General features: G+C 45.0%; 1 protein-coding gene across 1 annotated transcript in view; it reads left to right on the forward strand.

Annotated features, from left to right (window-relative positions):
* The window catches only part of ubac2 (UBA domain containing 2), a 202,054-nt gene that overhangs the window by 134,409 nt on the left and 47,006 nt on the right, over nt 1-20,639 (forward strand). The window contains exon 7 of the mRNA XM_033023082.1: nt 4,716-4,961. Within this exon, the coding sequence (XP_032878973.1) occupies nt 4,716-4,961 (246 nt within the window). The remainder of the gene's footprint in view (nt 1-4,715; nt 4,962-20,639) is intronic.

Here is a 20,639-nt window from a genome sequence, read left to right on the forward strand (position 1 = left end):
TGACCCTGTTTGCACTTTATATTGATTTTAGAAAAAACGCTACCACGTACGGCTGCGATTTCTGGCCATCTTGCTCAGTCCCCCTCTGCTGCGCAGGACCAGAGGATTTTTCCCATCGATTAAAAATAAAAGAGTTATTAGTGTTTTAAAAATGTTGAGATTCTCTCTCCTGAAGGCCAGGCCCCTTCCGGAGGGACTATAAAACCCGGAAGTGTTGAGTGCCTCAGTCAGTCGCTGCAAGATGGGGGAGCGAGAGGGTCACGTCTCTCAGTCTGAGCTGTGTATAACACTGAACACATGTCTACTAAACTGTGAGTGGTTTTACTGACCTGTCAGTGCCCTTAATGTGGTTTGAAAATATAGTTTGGAAATGCTAAAGCTGTGTTGCCTTTGGTTTAGAAATACTAAAGCTGTGTTGCCTTTGGTTTGGAAATGCTAAAGTTGTGTTGCCTTTAGTTTGGAAATGCTAAAGCTGTGTTGCCTTTGGTTTGGAAATGCTAAAACTGTGTTGCCTTTGGTTTGGAAATGCTAAAGCTGTGTTGCCTTTGGTTTGGAAATGCTAAAGCTGTGTTGCCTTTGGTTTGGAAATGCTAAAGCTGTGTTGCCTTTGGTTTGGAAATGCTAAAGCTGTGTTGCCTTTGGTTTGGAAATGCTAAAGCTGTGTTGCCTTTGGTTTGGAAATGCTAAAGCTGTGTTGCCTAATTAAAGTTGCCTTGCCTAATTAAAATTGCCTTGCCTAATTAAAGTTGCCTTGCCTAATTAAAGTCGCCATGCCTAATTAATAATAAATAATAATAATGTCTTTATTTATATAGCACATTTTTAGTCAACTTGCATTGACCCCAAAGTGCTTCACACAATTACTTCCATACATACAGGCAAAGGTGGGTGAAGTGTCTTGCCCAAGGACACACACAGGCAAAGGTGGGTGAAGTGTCTTGCCCAAGGACACAACGACAGTATGCACTCCAAACGGGATTCGAACCAGCTACCTTCCGGTTGCCAGCCGAACACTTAGCCCATTGTGTTGTCCATAATTAATAATAAATAATAATAATGTCTTTATTTATATAGCACATTTTTAGTCAACTTGCATTGACCCCAAAGTGCTTCACACAATTACTTCCATACAGACAGGCAAAGGTGGGTGAAGTGTCAATTAATATTGCTTTGCCTTCTATATAATTCAAAGTAATCTTGACCACTTCCTGTTTGTGCTTTATATTGATTTTAGACAAAACGCTACCACGTACGGCTGCGATTTCAGGCCATCTTAATCAGTCCCCCTCTGCTCATCAGGTGCCGAGGATTTTTCCCATCGATGAAAAATGAAAGTTATTAGTGTTTAAAAAATGTTGAGATTCTCACTTCTGTCAATCACGCCATGAAGGCCACGCCCCTTCTGGTGGGAGGGGAGAGGGACTATAAAACCCAGAAGAATGGGCGTGGCTCAGTCTCTGCAAGATGGAGGAGGGAGAGGTCACGACTTGCTGTCTTTAGTGGCCTTGCACCCTGCTTGAAATGGTATGAAACTGCACTTGAATTTGGTGGCCTTGCACCCTGCTTGAAGTGGTAAGAAACTGCACTTGAATTTGGTGACCTTGCACCCTGCTTGAAATGGAATTTCAAGGAATAGCCGTGAGTCAACTGCCAGCCCACCAGCCGTGAGTGAATGAGCTGCCAGCACAACAGGCTTGAGTGACTAAGTCGCCAGCCCAAGAATCCATTCGTCCCACGATGTCCATACTAGCCTTCTGGAAACCAGTCCCTTCAGCCCACAACACCCATACTAGCGCTCCAGAAAGCCCCCCCCCCCAACTCCCCCACTGGCCACCAATATTGGAATTGGTGGAGAGGAGGAATATTATGTTGGGGGACCAGCCCTCCCGTGTGATGCTGGGACCCAACGGGTCCCACTTAGTCTAGTAATCTTATATGTTGCAATAAGGTGTCCTCTCATCCTTTTAAATTCCAGAATATACAAGCCCAGCCGCTCCATTCTATCAGCATATGACAGACCCGCCATCCCGGGAATTAACCTTGTGAACCTACGCTGCACTCCCTCAATAGCAAGAATGTCCTTCCTCAAATTTGGAGACTAAAACTGCACACAATACTCCAGGTGTGGTCTCACTAGAGCCCTGTACAAACCTGGTTAAGGGAGGGGCAGGACTGCTGCTCAATGTTCCGGGGTACAGGAGCTTCAGGAGAGACAGGTGTGAGGGAAAAAGAGGAGAGGGGGTTGCATTGCAGGTTAAGGAGGATGTCACTGCTGTATTCAGAGGTGACATTACGGACGGTTCGTCTAGTGAGGCTATATGGGTGGAGCAAAGGAACTAGAAAAGTATGATCACTTTGTTGGGGGTGTTCTACAGACCCCCGAATAGTCAACGGGAATTGGAAGAACAAATGTGCCGAGAGATTGCAGACAGCTGCAGGTCAAATAAGGTTGTTGTAGTTGCGGATTTTAACTTTCCCAATATAGACTGGGTAAATCATAGCATGGAAGGTTCAAATGGGGTGCAATTCCTCAAAAGTGTTCAGGAATGTTTTCTTAAACAGCATGTGGAGGCCCCCACACGTGAGAGGGCAATGCTGGATCTAGTATTGGGAAATTGGGAAGGGCAAGTTAATGAAGTGTGTGTGGAGGAGCCTTTTGGGAGAAGTGACCACAGTTCGATTAGGTTTAAGTTAATTATGGATAGGGACGGAGGGCCTACGTGTTAAATTGTTCAACTGGGGTAAGGCCAACTTTGAGGGTATGAGAGAAGGTCTCGCTCTGGTTAACTGGAGCAGGTTATTAGAGGGGAAAGGAACATCGACCAAGTGGGATGTTTTAAAAAGTGTACTGAAGAAAGCTCAGGATATATACGTCCCCGTTTGAGTGAAGGACAAAGCAAACAAACGTAAAGAAAGCGCTTGGCTGACGAGGGAAATTAAGAGTCAAAAACAAGAAGGATGCATGGGACAGGTATAGGCAGCTGGGATCAAAACATCCCTGGAGGGGTTTCGGGAACTAATGAGTAAACTAAAAAAGGAAATCAGAAGGGCAAAAAGGGGCCAGGAGATAGCTCTGGCGGCTAGTATTAAGGACAATCCCAAAAGATTTTATAAATACATAAGGGGGGAAAAGGGTAACTAGAGAGAGAGAGTGGGACCTCTCAGGAATCAAAGCAGTCACCTCTGTGTGGAGCCACAGGAGATGGGCAAGGTCTTAAATGAGTATTTCTCCTCTGTATTTACCGAGGAGAAAGACAGTAGGACGGAGGAAATTGGAGCAGTCACTGGAAGTGTCTTGAGAGCAGTCAGGGTTACTGTCGAAGAAGTACTGTCAAAGAAGGTACTGTCGTGTTTGAAGGTGCACAAATTTCCAAGGCCTGATCTGATATATCCGAGGACATTGCGGGAAATTAGAGAGGAAATTGCGGGAGCCCTGTTTAAATTTACGAGTTGTCCTTAAATACAGGAGAGGTGCCGGCAGACTGGAGGGTGGCAAATGTTGTACCTCTTTTCAAGAAGGGCTGCAGGGAAATTGCTGGGAACTATAGGCCGGTGAGCTTAACATTTGTAGTTGGGAAGTTACTGGAGGAATAGAATATACAGGCATTTGGATGGGCAATGGCTCATTAGGGATAGTCAGCATGGTTTTGTGTGTGGGAAGTCGTGTCTCACAAATCTGATTGATTTTTATGAAGACGAGATCAAATAGGTTGATGAGGGCAGAGCTGTAGATGTGTAAATGGACTTCAGTAAGGCATTCAACAAGGTTCCGCATGGTAGGCTGCTCTGGAAGGTTAGATCGCATGGGATCCAAGGAAAGATAGCTGACTCCATGGAATGAAGCAGAGGGTAATGGTGCTTCTCAGACTGGATGCCTGTAACTAGTGGTGTGCCTCAGGGTTCAGTATCTTAAAGATAAAGATATCAAGGGATATGGGGAGAAGGCAGGAACGGGGTACTGATTGTGGATGATCAGCCATGATCACATTGAATGGCGGTGCTGGCTCGAAGTGCCGAATTGCCTACTCCTGCACCTATTGTCTATTGAAATTATGTCAAATTTTTATAGATTTTTTTGGAGTTGCACTTATCCAGACATTTCATCATGGTCCTAATTCGTGGCTTAGCTCATGGTGGCAGGAATTAAGTAACCTACTGAGACATCCAGCCTTTAATTAGTTCTCAGAGCCACTGTATTTATTTGACTGATTCTGGTGAGTTTCTGGTTAATAAGGACTGCCAGAATGTTGATGATGGGAGAGTTAGTGATAAAGCAATGCCATGGGTAGCCGGTTGACTCTATCTTGTCAGAGATGATCATGGCCTGGCATCATTGATCACCGGTCCATCAACTTTGACCAAAGTTGCATTGTATCCCACAACTTCCTGATCTCTTACACCGGCAGCAGAAGACTTGTCTGGTTCTGCAGCATTCAGATCATTTACCCATTCAGTTAGACTGACTGCTGGGTGAGGTAGATATTGAAAATAACCATGTGCAGAAATCAGCAACATTTGGTAAGCCAATCCTCCTGACAGGAACTCTTTCTCCTCTGTATGGAGATCCCTCTCCTGTACAAGTTGGCACTGGCTGTCCACCACTTTATGTCAGAACCATTCCTGATGTCATGTTGTTGTCATGTGCTTCTATTTGAAGATTATAACATGTAGTTTTGTTTTATTGTAACAACGATTTGTTTTTCAATCTTCTTCAGCTCTCCGGGATTATGTACCATTGTAACGTGTTGAAGGTGCAGCAGTTGTTTTGCGTGCCCGAGTGCATGGCCAGATGTGCCTCGTTTACCCTTGAACCTCTCTTATTGTCTGCTAATCCCACCCAAGAGACCCCCATTGGGATGGGTGCAACGCTGGAGATTCAAAGGCAACAGAGGACCGAACTCCTCGACCAGCAAATGATGCTGGCTCAGCTGAATCAGAACAACAGGAGGCATCGAGGGCAGGTAGTGATCACCGTGACAATTTACATATTTTTCCCATATGTTTCCATTTGCCTCAATCACTAGTTCAAGTCTGGTAGGATCAGTTGCATGGAATTTTACAGTTCATTTGGCTCACCAATTGCCTTCATCATCCATCCATTCATTCTGTCAGCATGATCCCATTTATTGTTCCTTGCATACCCAACCTGATTTACTTAGGGACTGTTGCCCATCCCTATAGCCCTTGAGAAGGTGTTGATGAGCACACTCTCTGGAACTGCTGCAGTCCTTTGAGTAATGGTTGGACAGGCTAGATGCAGGAAGATTATTCCCGATGTTGGGGAAGTCCAGAACAAGGGGTTACAGTTTAAGGATAAGGGGGAATTTTTTTAGGACCGAGATGAGAAAATCATTTTTTACACAGATAGTGGTGAATCTGTGGAATTCTCTGCCACAGAAGGTAGTTGAGGCCAGTTCATTGGCTATATTTAAGAGGGTGTTAGATGTGGCCCTTGTGGCTAAAGGGATCAGGGGGTATGGAGAGAAAGCAGGTACAGGATACTGAGTTGGATGATCAGCCATGATCATATTGAATGGTGGTGCAGGCTCGAAGGGCCGAATGGCCTACTCCTGCACCTATTTTCTATGTTTCTATGTTGTTGGGTGAGGAGTTCCAGAGTTTAAACTCAGTGCCAAAAAACATCCCACTTTATTTCCTCAACCTCTGTCTGTGAGAACCAGGACCACATTCTCACTACTCTCCAGGGAAAGACATTTGCCATAGAGTCCGTACGGAATTTATTAATGGTTAATGTCATTTGATAATTGATTTGGATAAAATAGTTAACAAAAATTTCTGAAGATGTGTAAAATCCTAAAGACAGATAATTAACAATGAAGAGGAAGGAGGGTGGTGAAAAGAATATGGTATGCTTGCTTTCATCTGTCAAGGCACTGAATATAATAGTTGAGACATTATGCAGTAACTTTACAAAAAATATAGTTAGACTGCACATGGATTATTGTAAGCAGTTTTGGTTGCCACATTATAGGATGGATGTGGTTCACTGGAGAGAATACAGAGGAGATTCACCAAGGGATGTTGTCTAGATTGGAGGACTTCAGCTTTTGAGAGAGATTGGATAGGCTGGGCTTGAGTATCCTGGAGTGAAGGGAGCTGATGGGTGATCTGACAGACTATTTACATTGTATATGCCTCTTATAATATACAACAATATATAAGGTAAATACTCTGATAGCAGGGTTACCAAAAGTAAGAGGCCATAGGTTTAAGGTGAGTGGAAAGAGTTTTAAAATAGCTTTGAAGAAAAATAATTTTACACAGAGAGTACCAGTAGTTTATATCTGGAGTTGGTGGAATCAAATACTATCACTGCACTTAACATTGTTCCTTCCAAACCAACCTAACTCCTATCCAAGTACTTTCCCCAGCAACCGCGAGAGATATAAGACCTGTGCGTACACTTCATCCCTCACGTCCTTGCAGGGACCTGGGAAATCTTTCCAGGCGAGACAGAGGTTCGCCTGCTTCTCATCAAACCTCATCTACTGCATTTGGTGCTCCCAATGTGGCTTCCTTTACTTCGGCGAGACCTAACGACTAGGCGATCGTTTTGCTGAACACTTACGCACTGTCTGCCAAGGTCTGCTGGATGTCATAGTTACTCACCACTTTAACTCCCCTTCCCATTCCATACCAACCTTTATCCTTGGCCTCCTCCATTGCAGAGAAAGGTCACGTGCAAACTGGAGGGATAACACTTCATATTCCACTTGGGTAGCTTACAACCAAACGTTATGAACATTGAATTCTCCAATTTCTCTCTTTCTGGTACCCCCACCCTGTCACCCCAATGAACCCCCCGGCCACCCCAACACCTGTGTCACCTATCACTTGCCAGGCTTTGTCATGCTCCCACCTCTCTTTTTCAACCTTTCCTTTCTGAACAAGGGTCCTGACCAGAAACGTCACCTAGATAGTCATACAGCGTGGAAACAGCCCTTGGGCCCAACTTGTCCACGCCGGCCAACATGTCCCAGTTACTCTAGTCCCACCTGTCTGCGTTTGGCCCATATCCCTCTCAACCTGTTCGATCCATGTACCTCTCTAATTGTTTCTTAAACATTGCATAGTCCGTGCCTCATTCCATACACCCACTACCCTTTGTGTGAAAAAGTTACTCCTCAGATTCCGATTAAATCTCTTCCCCTACACCTTAAACTTATGTCCTCTGGTCCTCGATTCCCCTACTCTGGGCATGAGACTCTGTGTGTCTGTGCGTCTACCCGATCTTTTCCTCTCATAATCTTATACACCTCTATAAGATCACCCCTCATCCCCCACACTGTAAGGAATAAAGACCCAGCCTGCTCAACGTTGCACTATAATTCAGACCCTCGAGTCCTGTCAACATCGTCGTAAATCTTCTCTGTACCCTTTCCAGCTTGATAACATGTTTCCTATAACATGGTGCCCAGAACTGAACATAATGCTCTAAATGCGGCCTCACCAACGTCTTATATAACTGCAGCAAGACCTCCCAACTTCTTTATCATTGTTACTTTTTTGCCTTTCTTTCATTCATTGTTCTTTATCTCTCCACATCACCGTCTATATCTCATTTCCCTTATCCCTAGCCAGTCTGAAGAAGGGTCTCGACCCAAAACGTCACCTATTCCTTCTCTCCAGAGATGCTGCCTGTCCTGCTGAGTTACTCCAGCTTTTTGTGTCTATCTCCCAACTTCTATATTCAATACTCTAACTGATGAAGGCTAATGTGCAAAAAGCCCTTTAGACCATCCTATCTACCTGCACCTCCACCTTCAAGGAACTCTGTATCTGCACTCCTAGAACCCTCTGCTCTATAACACACCCCAGAGCCCTATCATTCACTGTGTAGGTCCTGCCCATTTTAAACTTTCCTGTCCATTTCCTTCATAGATGCTGCCTATCCCTCTGAGTTAGAGTAATAGAGTCATACAATGTAGAAACAGGTCCCTTGGCCCAACTTACCCACGCCAACCAACATGCCCCACCTACACTAGTCCCACCAGCTTGCATTTGGCACATATCCCTGGCTGAAATCCAAATATACAACGTCTATAGCACTGCCCTCATCAATGTTTTTGGTGCAATCTTCAAAACATTCAATCAGATTCGTGAGATACAAACTCCCACTTACAAAACCGTGTTGACTATCCCTAATCAGCCCTTGTCCATCTAAATCCATGTATTTCTTATCCCTCAGAATACTCACTGGTAACTTTCCAACCACAGTTGTTACACTAATTGGCCTGTAGTTCCCATGCTTTTCCCTGCAACCCTTCTTAAGGCACAGCATTTGCTACTCCAATTTTTCGGCACCTCACCTGTATATAATGATAGCTCAGAAATCTCAGCAAGGGCATCTGCAATTTCCTCTCTAGCATCCCACAGTGTTCTCAGATACAGTGGCTTGCAAAAGTATTCATACCCCTTGAACCGTTCCACATTTTGTCACGTTACAACCACAAACGTAAATTTATTTTATTGGGATTTAATGTGATAGACCAACACAAAGTGGCGCATAATTGTGAAGTGGAAGGAAAATGATACATGGTTTTCAAATTTTTTTACAAATAAAAAACTGAAAAGTGTGGCGTGCAAAAGTGTTCAGCCCCCTTTACTCTGATACCCCTAAATAAAATCCAGTGCAACCAATTGCCTTCAGAAGTCACCTAATTAGTAAATAGAGTCCACTTGTGGGTAATCTAATCTCAGTATAAATACAGCTGTTCTGTGAAGGCCTCAGAGGTTTGTTAGAGAACATTAGTGAACAAACAGCATCATGAAGCCCAAGGAACACACCAGACAGGTCAGGGATAAAGTTGTGGAGAAGTTTAAAGCAGGGTTAGGTTACAAAAAAATATCCCAAGCTTTGAACATCTCACGGAGCACTGTTCAATCCATCATCCGAAAATGGAAAGTGTATGGCACAACTGCAAACCTACCAAGACCGGGCCGTCCACCTAAACTGACAGGCCGGGCAAGTATTGTATTGTATTGTATTCAAATTTATTGTCATTGTCTCAGTTAGAGACAACAAAATGAATTTCCCTTACAGGCAGTATCATAAAAATAATAAATAATAATAAATAATAAAACATATTAAAAATAAAATAGAATTTAAAAAAAAGCACAAACACTGAAAGTCCACGACACAACATAACACAGTGGCACCAAGGTGAGGAAGGCACCATAGTCCAGCCAGCATTGGAGAGCATTGATCAGAGAAGCAGCCAAGGTAACTCTGGAGGAGCTGCAGAGATCCACAGCTCAGGTGGGAGAATCTGTCCACAGGACAACTATTAGTCGTGCACTCCACAAATCGGGCCTTTATGGAAGAGTGGCAAGAAGAAAGCCATTGTTGGAAAAAAAGCCATAAGAAGTCCCGTTTGCAGTTTGCCACAAGCCATGTGGGGGACACAGCAAACATGTGGAGGAAGGTGCTCTGGTCAGATGAGACCAAAATTGAAGTTTTTGGCCTAAATGCAAAACGCTATGTGTGGCAGAAAACTAACACTGCACATCACCCTGAACACACCATCCCCACTGTGAAACATGGTGGTGGCAGCATCATGCTGTGGGGATGCTTTTCTTCAGCAGGGACAGGGAAGCTGGTCAGAGTTGATGGGAAGATGGATGGAGCCAAATACAGAACAATCTTGGAAGAAAACCTGTTAGAGTCTGCAAAAGACTTGAGACTGGGGCGGAGGTTCACCTTCCAGCAGGACAACGACCCTAAACATACAGCCAGAGCTACAATGGAATGGTTTAGATCAAAGCATATTCATGTGTTAGAATGGCCCAGTCAAAGTCCAGACCTAAATCCAATTGAAAATCTCTGGCAAGACTTGAAAATTGCTGTTCACAGACGCTCTCCATCCAATCTGACTGAGCTTGAGCTATTTTGCAAAGAAGAATGGGCAAATATTTCAGTCTCCAGATGTGCAAAGCTGGTAGAGACATACCCCAAAAGACTTGCAGCTGTAATTGCAGCGAAAGGTGGTTCTACAAAGTATTGACTCAAGGGGGCTGAATACTTTTGCACGCCACACTTTTCAGTTTTTTATTTGTAAAAAAATTTGAAAACCATGTATCATTTTCCTTCCACTTCACAATTATGCACCACTTTGTGTTGGTCTATCACATAAAATCCCAATAAAATACATTTACGTTTGTGGTTGTAACGTGACAAAATGTGGAAAAGTTCAAGGGGTATGAATACTTTTGCAAGCCACTGTATATCTGATATGGCCCAGGAGATTTGTGTACCTTAATACCCATTCGGACCTTCAGGATCTAGTTCCTCCAGTACTCTTGCTCAAGATTCCAGCATTTGCAGTTGCTTGTGTCTACATTTAAGAGATGTTTAAATAGGCACAAATAGGCGGCATAGAAGGATACGGACCCAAATCAGGCAAATAGATTAGTGTTGGTGAGCAAAAAGATTGGAATGGAAATGGTGGGCTGAAGGGCCTGTTTCTGAGCTGTATAACTCTAGAAAATATAATGTTATTCAGCCATGAAAAGAGACCATCATAACTGATAAGGGACCTTGACCCCTGATCAACTATGGCTAAAAATACTTGTGAACCTCTAATTTAAAATTAATACTTGGCCCAGCATTGTTGTCAGTGAAAGAAAGCAAAAGTGCCCAGTGCTTATAATGGGGTTTCCTGACTTCATTTCCAAAAAGGCCAGGCCCTAATTTTGCCCTGAGTATACCATTCATTTTGTAAAAAACTGATGTAATGCACAGCACTTTTATGGTGACATTTTGGGCTCACTGTTTCCATTTCCCGCATCAAGTCCCTTATCTCTTCCCAGTGCTGTACAACTCCCACACCTTCCTTGAAGTCAGGCTGTCATTATACAAGCAGTCATGATTTGCATCGCCCACACAAAAACCTAACAGTTTTAACTGATAACAGAGAGTGTGCATAAAACTGTGAATCTTGCATTTTTGTATGGATTTATAGTTCCGCTGCTGTAAAACAATCTGAGATTAAGTAAAACTAGTGATTAATTGACTTTTACACAGTAAGTACAACACAAATAAGCTACTTTAACTAACAGTTCTGCACTGGTGTTCATTTGTCAAACATATTTTCTCCCACCAAACTGCATCTCATGCTGTTAGCAAAACCTTTTTATTTTCCTCTTATCTGTTTACCTAACTTCCCTTATTTACGTCTATAGTGTTCACTGATCACTCTATGTGGCAATAATTCCACATCCTCATTGTGAAAACGCTTTTTTTTTAAATTGAAGACTGGCTTGTATTTATGTCCCTAATTTTGGGCTCTTGCCAATTCTGCAAAAAGTGGAAACTTAATTTTTGTAACAACACTACCAGCTTCCTACATAATTTTAAAGTCTGCTCTTAGGATAGTCCACGGCAATCACTTTGCTTGTGAAGGAAACCAGCTTGCCTTTGCAGATAGTTATAACCTCTTAGGTTGTGTGATGTTGTCAGTTTGTATAATCTTAAGATATAGGTCACTTCAAGTGCCTCCAGTGGTTCTGCTCAGATGTTCTGTCTTCTCTTTTACTCTTTGATATTTTGCACTCCTTTTACAACTTGCTTCAAGAATGATACATTCAGCATAGTTTCATCTTAATAAGAGGAACAAACTGCAGACATTGGAAATCTGTAATAAAATAGGAAATGCAGCAAACATTGGGCTGTGAATAAGGTGGGGGGAATGTCAGATATTCTGACTTCAGAAGATAATGAACATCATATAGTTGTTGGGCTATAAAGCAATATGATCACCGTAACATTAGAGGTAGTACTGTTACTCAGGGGCTCCCTGTAGAGAGGTTGGCTGTAGAAGGTTTGTAGCCATGTCAACAACCAGACTCCTGAAGGGAATGGGCGTTCGAGGACAGGCCTTCCGGCAAGCCGTCAGGTCGCTGTCAGAGGCTGCCAAGCGAAGCAGCAAGTGGCTGTGGCTGAAGAGGAAGGACTCCTACTGGGCTGCAAAATGACCCGCAAGAGGGGTAAAATGGAGGAGAGAGCACCTGGGACGGCAGGTGTTGCCGTTGAGCCTTCTGGAGGTGTTGTGGACCTATCAATGAAACACCAAGGAAGGAGAGTGCCCACCTGATGACCCCAATGAAGTTTTTACCCCTGCCCCCACTCAAGATAGTAAGAAGGTGCCAATTATAGTAGGGATTGTAATATCAAGTCCTATAAGCCCAACTGTTAAGTTGCATTGTGTTTGCAGCATAAACCAGCTGTATTGATCAGCTGGTGTTTCCACCTTCCACTAAACATGATCTCACGTTATCATCAAAACTTTATTTTCATTTCTCCCTTATCCAACTTTACTCAAATGCGCCTTTCACTTTAAGTATCTTATATTATGAATTAAAGCAAAGTTAGCCCATAATAGTGGCACAATGATCAGAATGCAGTGTCTTCTTTTTGCACGTATTCATTTTTTTTCCCATTTTTTTTCCTTATTTATTTTTTTAATATTTTATTTATTAGAAGTGAGTACAATGCATTGGTACAAAAACGATGTTAACATATTACATTCTCATATTACAACTTCCTTCTCTTTCACTTTTTCTTTATTGGTTTTTCACCTACGCTCACTAATCTATTCTTCACTTTTCACAACCTCTTTTTCTTCTCTCCTTTCTCACTTCTCTCTTAAGAAAAAATGACTTCCCTTTTTTTTATTTTTATCAACAACACTGACATTCACCTCCTACATCACCAATCCCTCTTTCGGCCTCATACGTTATCTCTATTTTATCTCTAAACTTACTTATTACAGTGTCCTATCTTGCACCTTTGTACACATCAGCTTCTCTTCAACTCCTTCCGCCCTGTCAGCACTGTTCATGTGGTGACTATTTGCATTCCTTGGGTATGCAGGCACAGAATTTCACTGTGACCTGTCACATGTGACAATAAAGTATTCAATTCCAATTCAATTCCATTGATTACAGTGAATACAAGACTCATTTGCTTTTCATCTCTATGCTTGCTCTTAGTTTGGTCACATCCTCATGTTAAAGTTTTCATATTTTAGTTCAAAAGTCGCTCCATGACCTCACATCTACAACATAGACATGACGGACTGAATGGCCTACATGGAAAGCATTAGAATACATTCCCTAAATCGTTTTATGTCATTAGATAGTAGATGGAAGCCATTCAGCCCATTAAATCCATACTCGCTCCTGGAAGAGCAGTCCGAATTGCCCATTCCCTTGCTATTTCCCCTATAATTTATTTTTCACAATGCGTCTATCCAATTTCATTTTGAAAACCCTGATTAATGATGTTTCTTCTACTCTTGCATGGAGTGAGTTTCAGCTCACAACAGCTCTGTGACAAAATAGTTTTTTCTTATATACCCATTGTATCTTTAATCCAAAATTCTATACCCGTTGGCCCCCGGTCTCTTTAAAACTGTTCTTTCAACCTTTATTCTTTCACCTGTCATAATGTCGACTTTTGTGATTTGGTTTCAAATTTGATTTGATTCTGCTTCTGTGAAGAACTGACGTTCCTTTAAAACAGAGGTGAGTAGATAAAAGTAGTTATTGTTTATCCAGCTATGATGACCTTACCTATCCTGCTTTTTCTGCCACTTATGTTGACTGATATTCATCAGTAATTTTATTAATTCTTTAATGGTTGCTAGAAAACCAGCTTTAATTGCCCTTATGGAACCATTTCGGAGGAAATGAAGGGTCAACTGTGTTAGTGGTTCTGAAGTCACATATGTACCAGATGGATGACAGCAGGTTACCTTCCTTCAAGGACTTTTGTGAGATAGACAATTTTTTACAGCTTTGTAGTTTAATGGGACCATTACTGACAGTCAGTTTTTATTCCTTATTTTAATGACTTGAATTTAAATTGCCCAGCTGCCTTTGTAGGGTTTGAACTCAAGTTACAGAATTGATATTCCAGGCTTCAGCTCACCATTGTATTATTTTCTGGCCTGGTGTGCACTCGTCTCCTCGTTATTTTCAGAGTTTCTGATTTAGCTGGAGAGCAGGCACCTAGCAGGTTTGAAGCACTGTTACCCAGCACTCACTACCATCACAAGCAAATATATCACATCTATTCTTGATAATCTGCACACCTCACTCCACTGGTCAGATTACGAACAAAAACACATTTTTTGACATGCAGCTAAATTTGTAATGAGAGATTATAGAAACATAGAAAATAGGTGCAGGAGTAGGCCATTTGGCCCTTCGAGCCTGCACCGCCATTCAACATGATCATGGCTGATCATCCAACTCAGTATCCTGTACCTGCCTTCTCTCCATACCCCCTGATTCCTTTTGCCACAAGGGCCACATCTAACTCCCTCTTAAATATAGCCAATGAACTGGCCTCAACTACCTTCTGCGGGAGAGAATTCCACAGATTCACCACTCTCTGTGTGAAAAAAGTTTTCCTCATCTCGGTCCTAAAAGATTTCCCCTTTATCCTTAAACTGCCCAAGATACTCGAGATAACACATTTGTTCTTTTACAGAACAATTCCGTAGGGTCTATCATGTCCATCTGGGCGTGTCAACATTTCCTCGGTTGAACATGGCATCTAAAATGTGGCATTCCTGTTTGGCGCAGCCCTTTCTCTATTGCAAGAGAATTGTTTGCCTCGATGTGAGAATTGTGCCTCTATAGAAAAATGCTTCTCATTATCTTAAGGGCCTGTCCCACTTGGGCGACATTTTCGGCAACAGCCTGAAAAGAGGTTTTCGCGTCGTGGTCGGGTCGTGTGACACGTGGTGACGCATGTAGTGACGCGCGGTGACTCTCTGTCGGATTTGGAATGTTCAAAATCCCGGAGCGAAATCTGGGTGTCTCATGATGTCGTGCGCCCTGTCACACGCTGACGTATGCTGTCCTGCAGGTGACGCCCGGTTAGGGTTAGGGACCACAGATGGGCTGTAAAATATTCCTCCTTCAATGCATGGATTTTAAACATTAATATATTAAAATTAATACAATAAAATCAATTGTGCGAATGAAAAGATGTCTGAGTCGTTCAGATTTGTTTACAGATGTATTGGTCCGCTTCCAGATCCAATCACTGTCTCTAACTTTTCACAGGGATGGATTCAGTGAGTGTAGACTGAACTCCCCTCTCCCCTCCACCCCCCTCTTTCCCCTCCCGCCCCCATCCCTCCTTCTCCACTCCCCCCCCCACCATTCTCCCCTCCCCATCTCCCCCCCCCCTTCTTCCCTTCCCCCCCCTTCCTCCCATCCTCCCCTCTTCCTCCCTTCTCCCCGTTCCACTCTTCTCCCCCTTCTCCACTCCCCCCTCCTCCCCTCACATCCCCTTCTCCCCCTCTCCCTCCCTTCTCCCATTCTCCAACTTTCCCCGACTCCCCCCCCTTTGTGGACCCAGCCTGTGACAGCTAGATCCCACTAATAGTACTGCACAAAGGCCACTGCATCATTCATCTCTTTGCACGGATGCAATAGATGAGGTTGGAGGAGGTGCAGGTGAACCTCTGCCACATCTGGAAAGACTGCTTAGGTCCTTGGATGGAGTCAAGGGAGGAGGTAAAGCGACAAGTGCAGCATTTCCTGCGGTTGCAAGGGAAAGTACCAGGGGAGAGGGTGGTTTGGGTGGGAAGGGACAAATTGGCCAGGGAGTTACGGAGGGAGCGATCTCTGTGGAAAGTCGACAGGGGAGGTGAAAGGAAGATGTGGCCAGTGGTGGGATCCCGTTGGTGGTGGTGAAAACGTTGGAGGATCATCTGTTGTATGTGATGGCTGGTAGGGTGGAAGGTGAGGACAAAGGGAACTCTGTCCTTGTTATGAGTCGGGGGATGGGGAGTGAGAGCAGAGTTACGGGGTATAGAAGAGACCCTGGTGAGAGCCTCATCTATAGTCAAAGAGACTATAGATGAGAACCCCCCCCCCCCCCATTCCCTAAAGAATGAGGACATCTCCGATGCCCTGGTTTTAACACCTCACCCTGGGTGCAGATGCAACGTAGACGGAGGAATTGTGAGTAGGGGATAGGGTCCTAACAGGAAGCAGGGTGGGAAGAAGTGTAATCCAGATAGCCATGGGAGTCAGTGGGTTTACTGTAGATGTCGGTCAGTAGTCTGTTGCCTGCGATAGTGAGGTCTAGAAACGGTAGGGAGATGTCGGAAATGGTCCAGGTGAATTTGAGTGCCGGTTGGAAGTTTGTGGTGAAATGGATGAAGTGAGTGAGTTCTGCATGGGTGCAGGAGGTAGCACCAATGCAGTCGTCGATGTAGCGGAGGTAGAGTTCGGGGATAAGGCCACGGTACGCCTCGAACAAGGATTGTTCAATGTACCGTACAAAGAGGCAGGCATAGCTGGGGCCCATGCGTGTGCCCATACCTACGCCTTGGATTTGGAGGAAATGGGAGGAGTCAAACGAAAAGTTGTTGATGGTAAGGATCAGCTCCGCTAGGCGGAGGAGGGTATCGGTAGACGGGGATTGGTTGGTTCTGCGATCGAGGAATAAACGGAGGGCTTTAAGACCCTCCTGGTGGGGGATGGAGGTATAGAGTGACTAGACATCCATGGTAAAGATGAGGGAATGAGGGCTTAGAAAAGGGTCATGGAAGAGATGAAGAGCGTGTGAGGTGTCTTGGACATTGGTAGGGAGGGATTTAACTAGGGGGGATAGGATGGAGTCGAGGTATGTGGAAATAAGTTCGGTGGGACATGAACAAGCAGAAACAATGGGTCTGCCAGGACAGTCAGGTTTGTGGATTTTGGGGAGAAGGTAAAATCGGGCCGTGCGGGGCTGGGGAACGTTGGAGGCTTGGGAGGGCAGGGAGGGCAGGGAGCCGGAGTTGATGAAGTCAGTGATGGTGCCAGAGATAGTGGCCAAGTGCTCGTCTGTGGGGTCATGGTCCAAGGATAAGTAGGAGGAGGTGTCTGAGAATTGGCACGTGGCCTCAGCCTTATAGAGATCAGCACGGCAGACTACCACGGCACCTCCCTTGTCGGTAGGTTTGATCACCAAGTCTGGGTTGTTGCAGAGTGAGTGGAGGGCTGTACGCTCAGGGGGGGAGAGGTTAGAGTGAGAAAGGGGAGTGGAAAAGTTGAGGCGGTTGATGTCCCGCGGGCAGTTTAAAATAAAAAGGTCTAAAGCAGGTAGATGGCCATGAGGGGGAGTCCAAGAGGAGGGGGTCCGTTGGAGAAACCTAGGAGCCTGTGTGCCTTTGGAGTGCAGGAGGAAACCCTAGCCCTACCCTTGACCCTAACCCTGACCCTAACCCTAACACTACTAACCAGGCGTCACCCGCAGGACAGCATACGTCAGCGTGTATGTCGTGCAACTACGGGCATTCTAGACGCTCGCAGTCGCCGGAAAAAAATCGCAAAGTAGGACAGGCCCTTAACTCAGCGGGTCAGGCAGCATCTCTGGAGAAAGTGGATAAGTGACGTTTCGTGTCGGGACCATTGTTCATACTGATTGTTGTGCGGGGATGGGGGCAGAAAGCTGTGAGAGAGGGGAGACAAGACAAAATTTGGCAAGTAATAGGTAGTCACAGATGAGGGTGTTTTGATAGACAGATGGTTGGAACAATGCAGATGGTGTGACACAGAAGTATCGAAGAGTTGTGAATTATGAAGCCAGAGGAAAGGATGTGGGGGAAAGGCTGCGGAGAAATAGATGCCAGCCCAGGTGGGGCACAGGGGAAGGGTGGAAAGAGGGAAGGTGGGTGCAAGGGGAAGGAAAGGGGGATGGCTGTAGGGGTTACCTAAAATTGGAGAATATCAGTTCATACCATAGGTTATCGCTTGCCACACTTTGTCCTGCCTCTCCTCTTTCCCAGCTTTCTTCCCCCTCCCTGCCTGTCTGAAGAAGGGTCCCGACCTGAAACGTCACCGATCCATGTTCTTCAGGGATCCTATCTGACCCGCTGATTGACTCCAGCACTTTCTGTCCTTTTTGTAAATCACCATCTGCAGTTCCTTGTTTCAACAGCAACAATGCATTGAATGCTTTCAAACCGTAACATTTGCTTCTGTTTTTTTCTGATGGCCGATTGAATCAGTGAGATTAAAAGTTTTCAGATAACTTTCCTGAATTGTTAGTCTGGCACGGATGGAGATAAATCAGCCCACCAAATCTTGGATGACTCTTTCAAGCAGCTATCCAATTAGCCTCATGTCCACGCAAAAAAAAACTACTGAAGGAACAGTGGGTCAGGCAGCATTTTTGCAGGGAATGGATAGGGTTAGGACCCATTTTCTGTCTGAAACGTCATCTGTCCATTACTTCCACAGATGCTACCTGACCCACTGAGTTCCTTTAGCAGTTTGTTTTTTGCTCAAGATTCCAGCATCTGCGTTTTATTATCTCTCCATGTTACTACTGTTTGTTTTAATTTTGTTATCTAGTTCATCATGTGTTTGGAGGTTGCTGTTAAATCTGTGTCCACCATCTTTGTGAAAGCATATTTGAAATCCTTACCATTTGTGAGAATGTTTTCTTCGTGTAGCCTCTTTTTTTTGCAAGTCATAATTCTCAACCCCATTAAAACCCTTAGTAAGTGATTGAATAGGATAGAATAGAATGCCTTTTATTGTCATTCAAACAGCTTGGTTTGAACGAAATTGCATTTTCTACAGTCGTAACAATTACAAAATAACCCAAGACCCACATTTAACACACTTTACACAGACATCCATCACAGTGAATCTCCAACACCTCACTGTGATGGAAGGCAAAAGGCTTATCTCTTCCCTTGTTCTTCTCCCGCGGTCAAGCAGTCTAACTGCAACGTCGAGGCGAACTGGGGGTCCCGATGTTGAAGCCCCCAGCGGGCGATGGTAAGTCCCACGGCCGTTAGGCCACGCCGGGCGATGGTGAAGATGGGTGTGACAGATAGTGAAGATGGTTGTGAAAGATTGCAGCAGGATCCGGATCGATTGGCCAGGTGCGCTGAGGAATGGTTCATGGAATTTAATACAGAGCAGTGTGAGGTGTTGCATTTTGGGACGTCTAACAAGGGCAGGACCTGCACAGTGAATGGTAGGCCTCTGGAGAGTGTTGTAGAACAGAGGGATCTATGAGTGCAGGTGCATGGTTTCTCATCTTTACTACGGATGTCCAGTCACTCTACACCTCCATTCCCCACCAGGAGGGTCTTAAAGCCCTCCGTTTCATCCTCAACCGTAGAACCAGCTAATTTCCGTCCACCAATACTCTCCTCCGCCAGAGCTGGTCCTTACCCTCAACAACTTTTCCTTCGACTCCTCCCACTTCCTCCAGATCCAAGGCGTAGCTATGGGCACTCGCATGGGCCCTAACTATACCTGCCTCTTTGTAGGGTACATCGAGCAATCCCTGTTCCGGGCGTGCACTGGCCCTATCCCCGAACTCTATCTCCGCTGCATTGACGACTGCATTGGTGCTACCTCTGCACTCATGCAGAACTCACTAACTTCATCCACTTCACCACTAATATCCATTCTGAACTCAAATTCACTTGGACCGTCACTGACATCTCCCTACCGTTTCTAGATCTCACCGTCTCCATCACAGGAATCAGACTATTGACCGACATCTACTATAAACCTACTGACACCCACAGCTATCTTGACTACTATTCTTCCCACCCTGTTTCTTGTAAAGACTACTCCCAATTCCTCCGTCTACGCCGCATCTGCGCCCAGGACGAGGTTTTCCATACCAGGGTATCGGAGATGTCCTAATTCTTCATGGAACGGGGGTTCCCCTCTTCCATTATAGATGAGGCTCTCACTAGGATCTTCTCGATATCCCGCAGCTCCGCTCTTACTCCCCCTCCATCCACTCGAAACAAGGACAGAGTCACCCTTGTCCTCACCTTCCACCCCATCAGCTGTCACATACAGCATACAATCCTCCAACATTTTCGCCACCTCCAAAGGGATCCCATTACTGGCCACATCTTCCCATCTCCACCCCTTTCTGCTTTCCGCAGAGACCGTTCCCTCCGTAACTCCATGGTCAACTCGTCCTTTCCCACCCAAACCAGCCCCTCCCCAGGTACTTTCCCCTGTACTGTCCCTTTACCTCCCCCCCCCCCCTCGACTCCATCCAAGGACCCAAACAGTCTTTCCAGGTTTAGGCAGAGGTTCACTTGCTCCTCCTCCAACCTCATCTACCGCATTTGCTGTTCCAGGTGTCAACTTCTCTACATTGGTGAGACTAAGCGCAGGCTCGGAGATCGTTTCGCTGAACACCTCCGCTCAGTCCGTCTTAACCAAGCTGATCTTCCGGTGGCCCAGCACTTCAACTCCCTCCCCCCACCCCCCCATTCCCAATCTGGCCTTCCTGACATTCCTCCATTGTCAGAGTGAGGCCCAGCACAAATTGGAGGAACACCACCTCATATTTTGCTTGGGTAGTTTACACCCCAGCGGTATGAACATTGACTTCTCTAACTTCAGGTTGCCCTTGCTTTCTCTCTTCAACCCCTCCCCCTTCCCAGTTCTCCCACTAGTCTTTCTGTCTCCGCGTGCATTCTTTCTCTGTCCCACCCCCTCCCCTGACATCAGTCTGAAGAAGGATCTCGACCCGAAACGTCGCAAATTCCTTCTTTCCACAGATGCTGCCTCACGCGCTGAGTTACTCCAGCATTTTGTGTCTACCTTCGATTTTACTAGCA

Source organism: Amblyraja radiata, chromosome 6 (assembly GCF_010909765.2).
Source record: "Amblyraja radiata isolate CabotCenter1 chromosome 6, sAmbRad1.1.pri, whole genome shotgun sequence".
Taxonomy (NCBI): Eukaryota; Metazoa; Chordata; class Chondrichthyes; order Rajiformes; family Rajidae; genus Amblyraja; species Amblyraja radiata.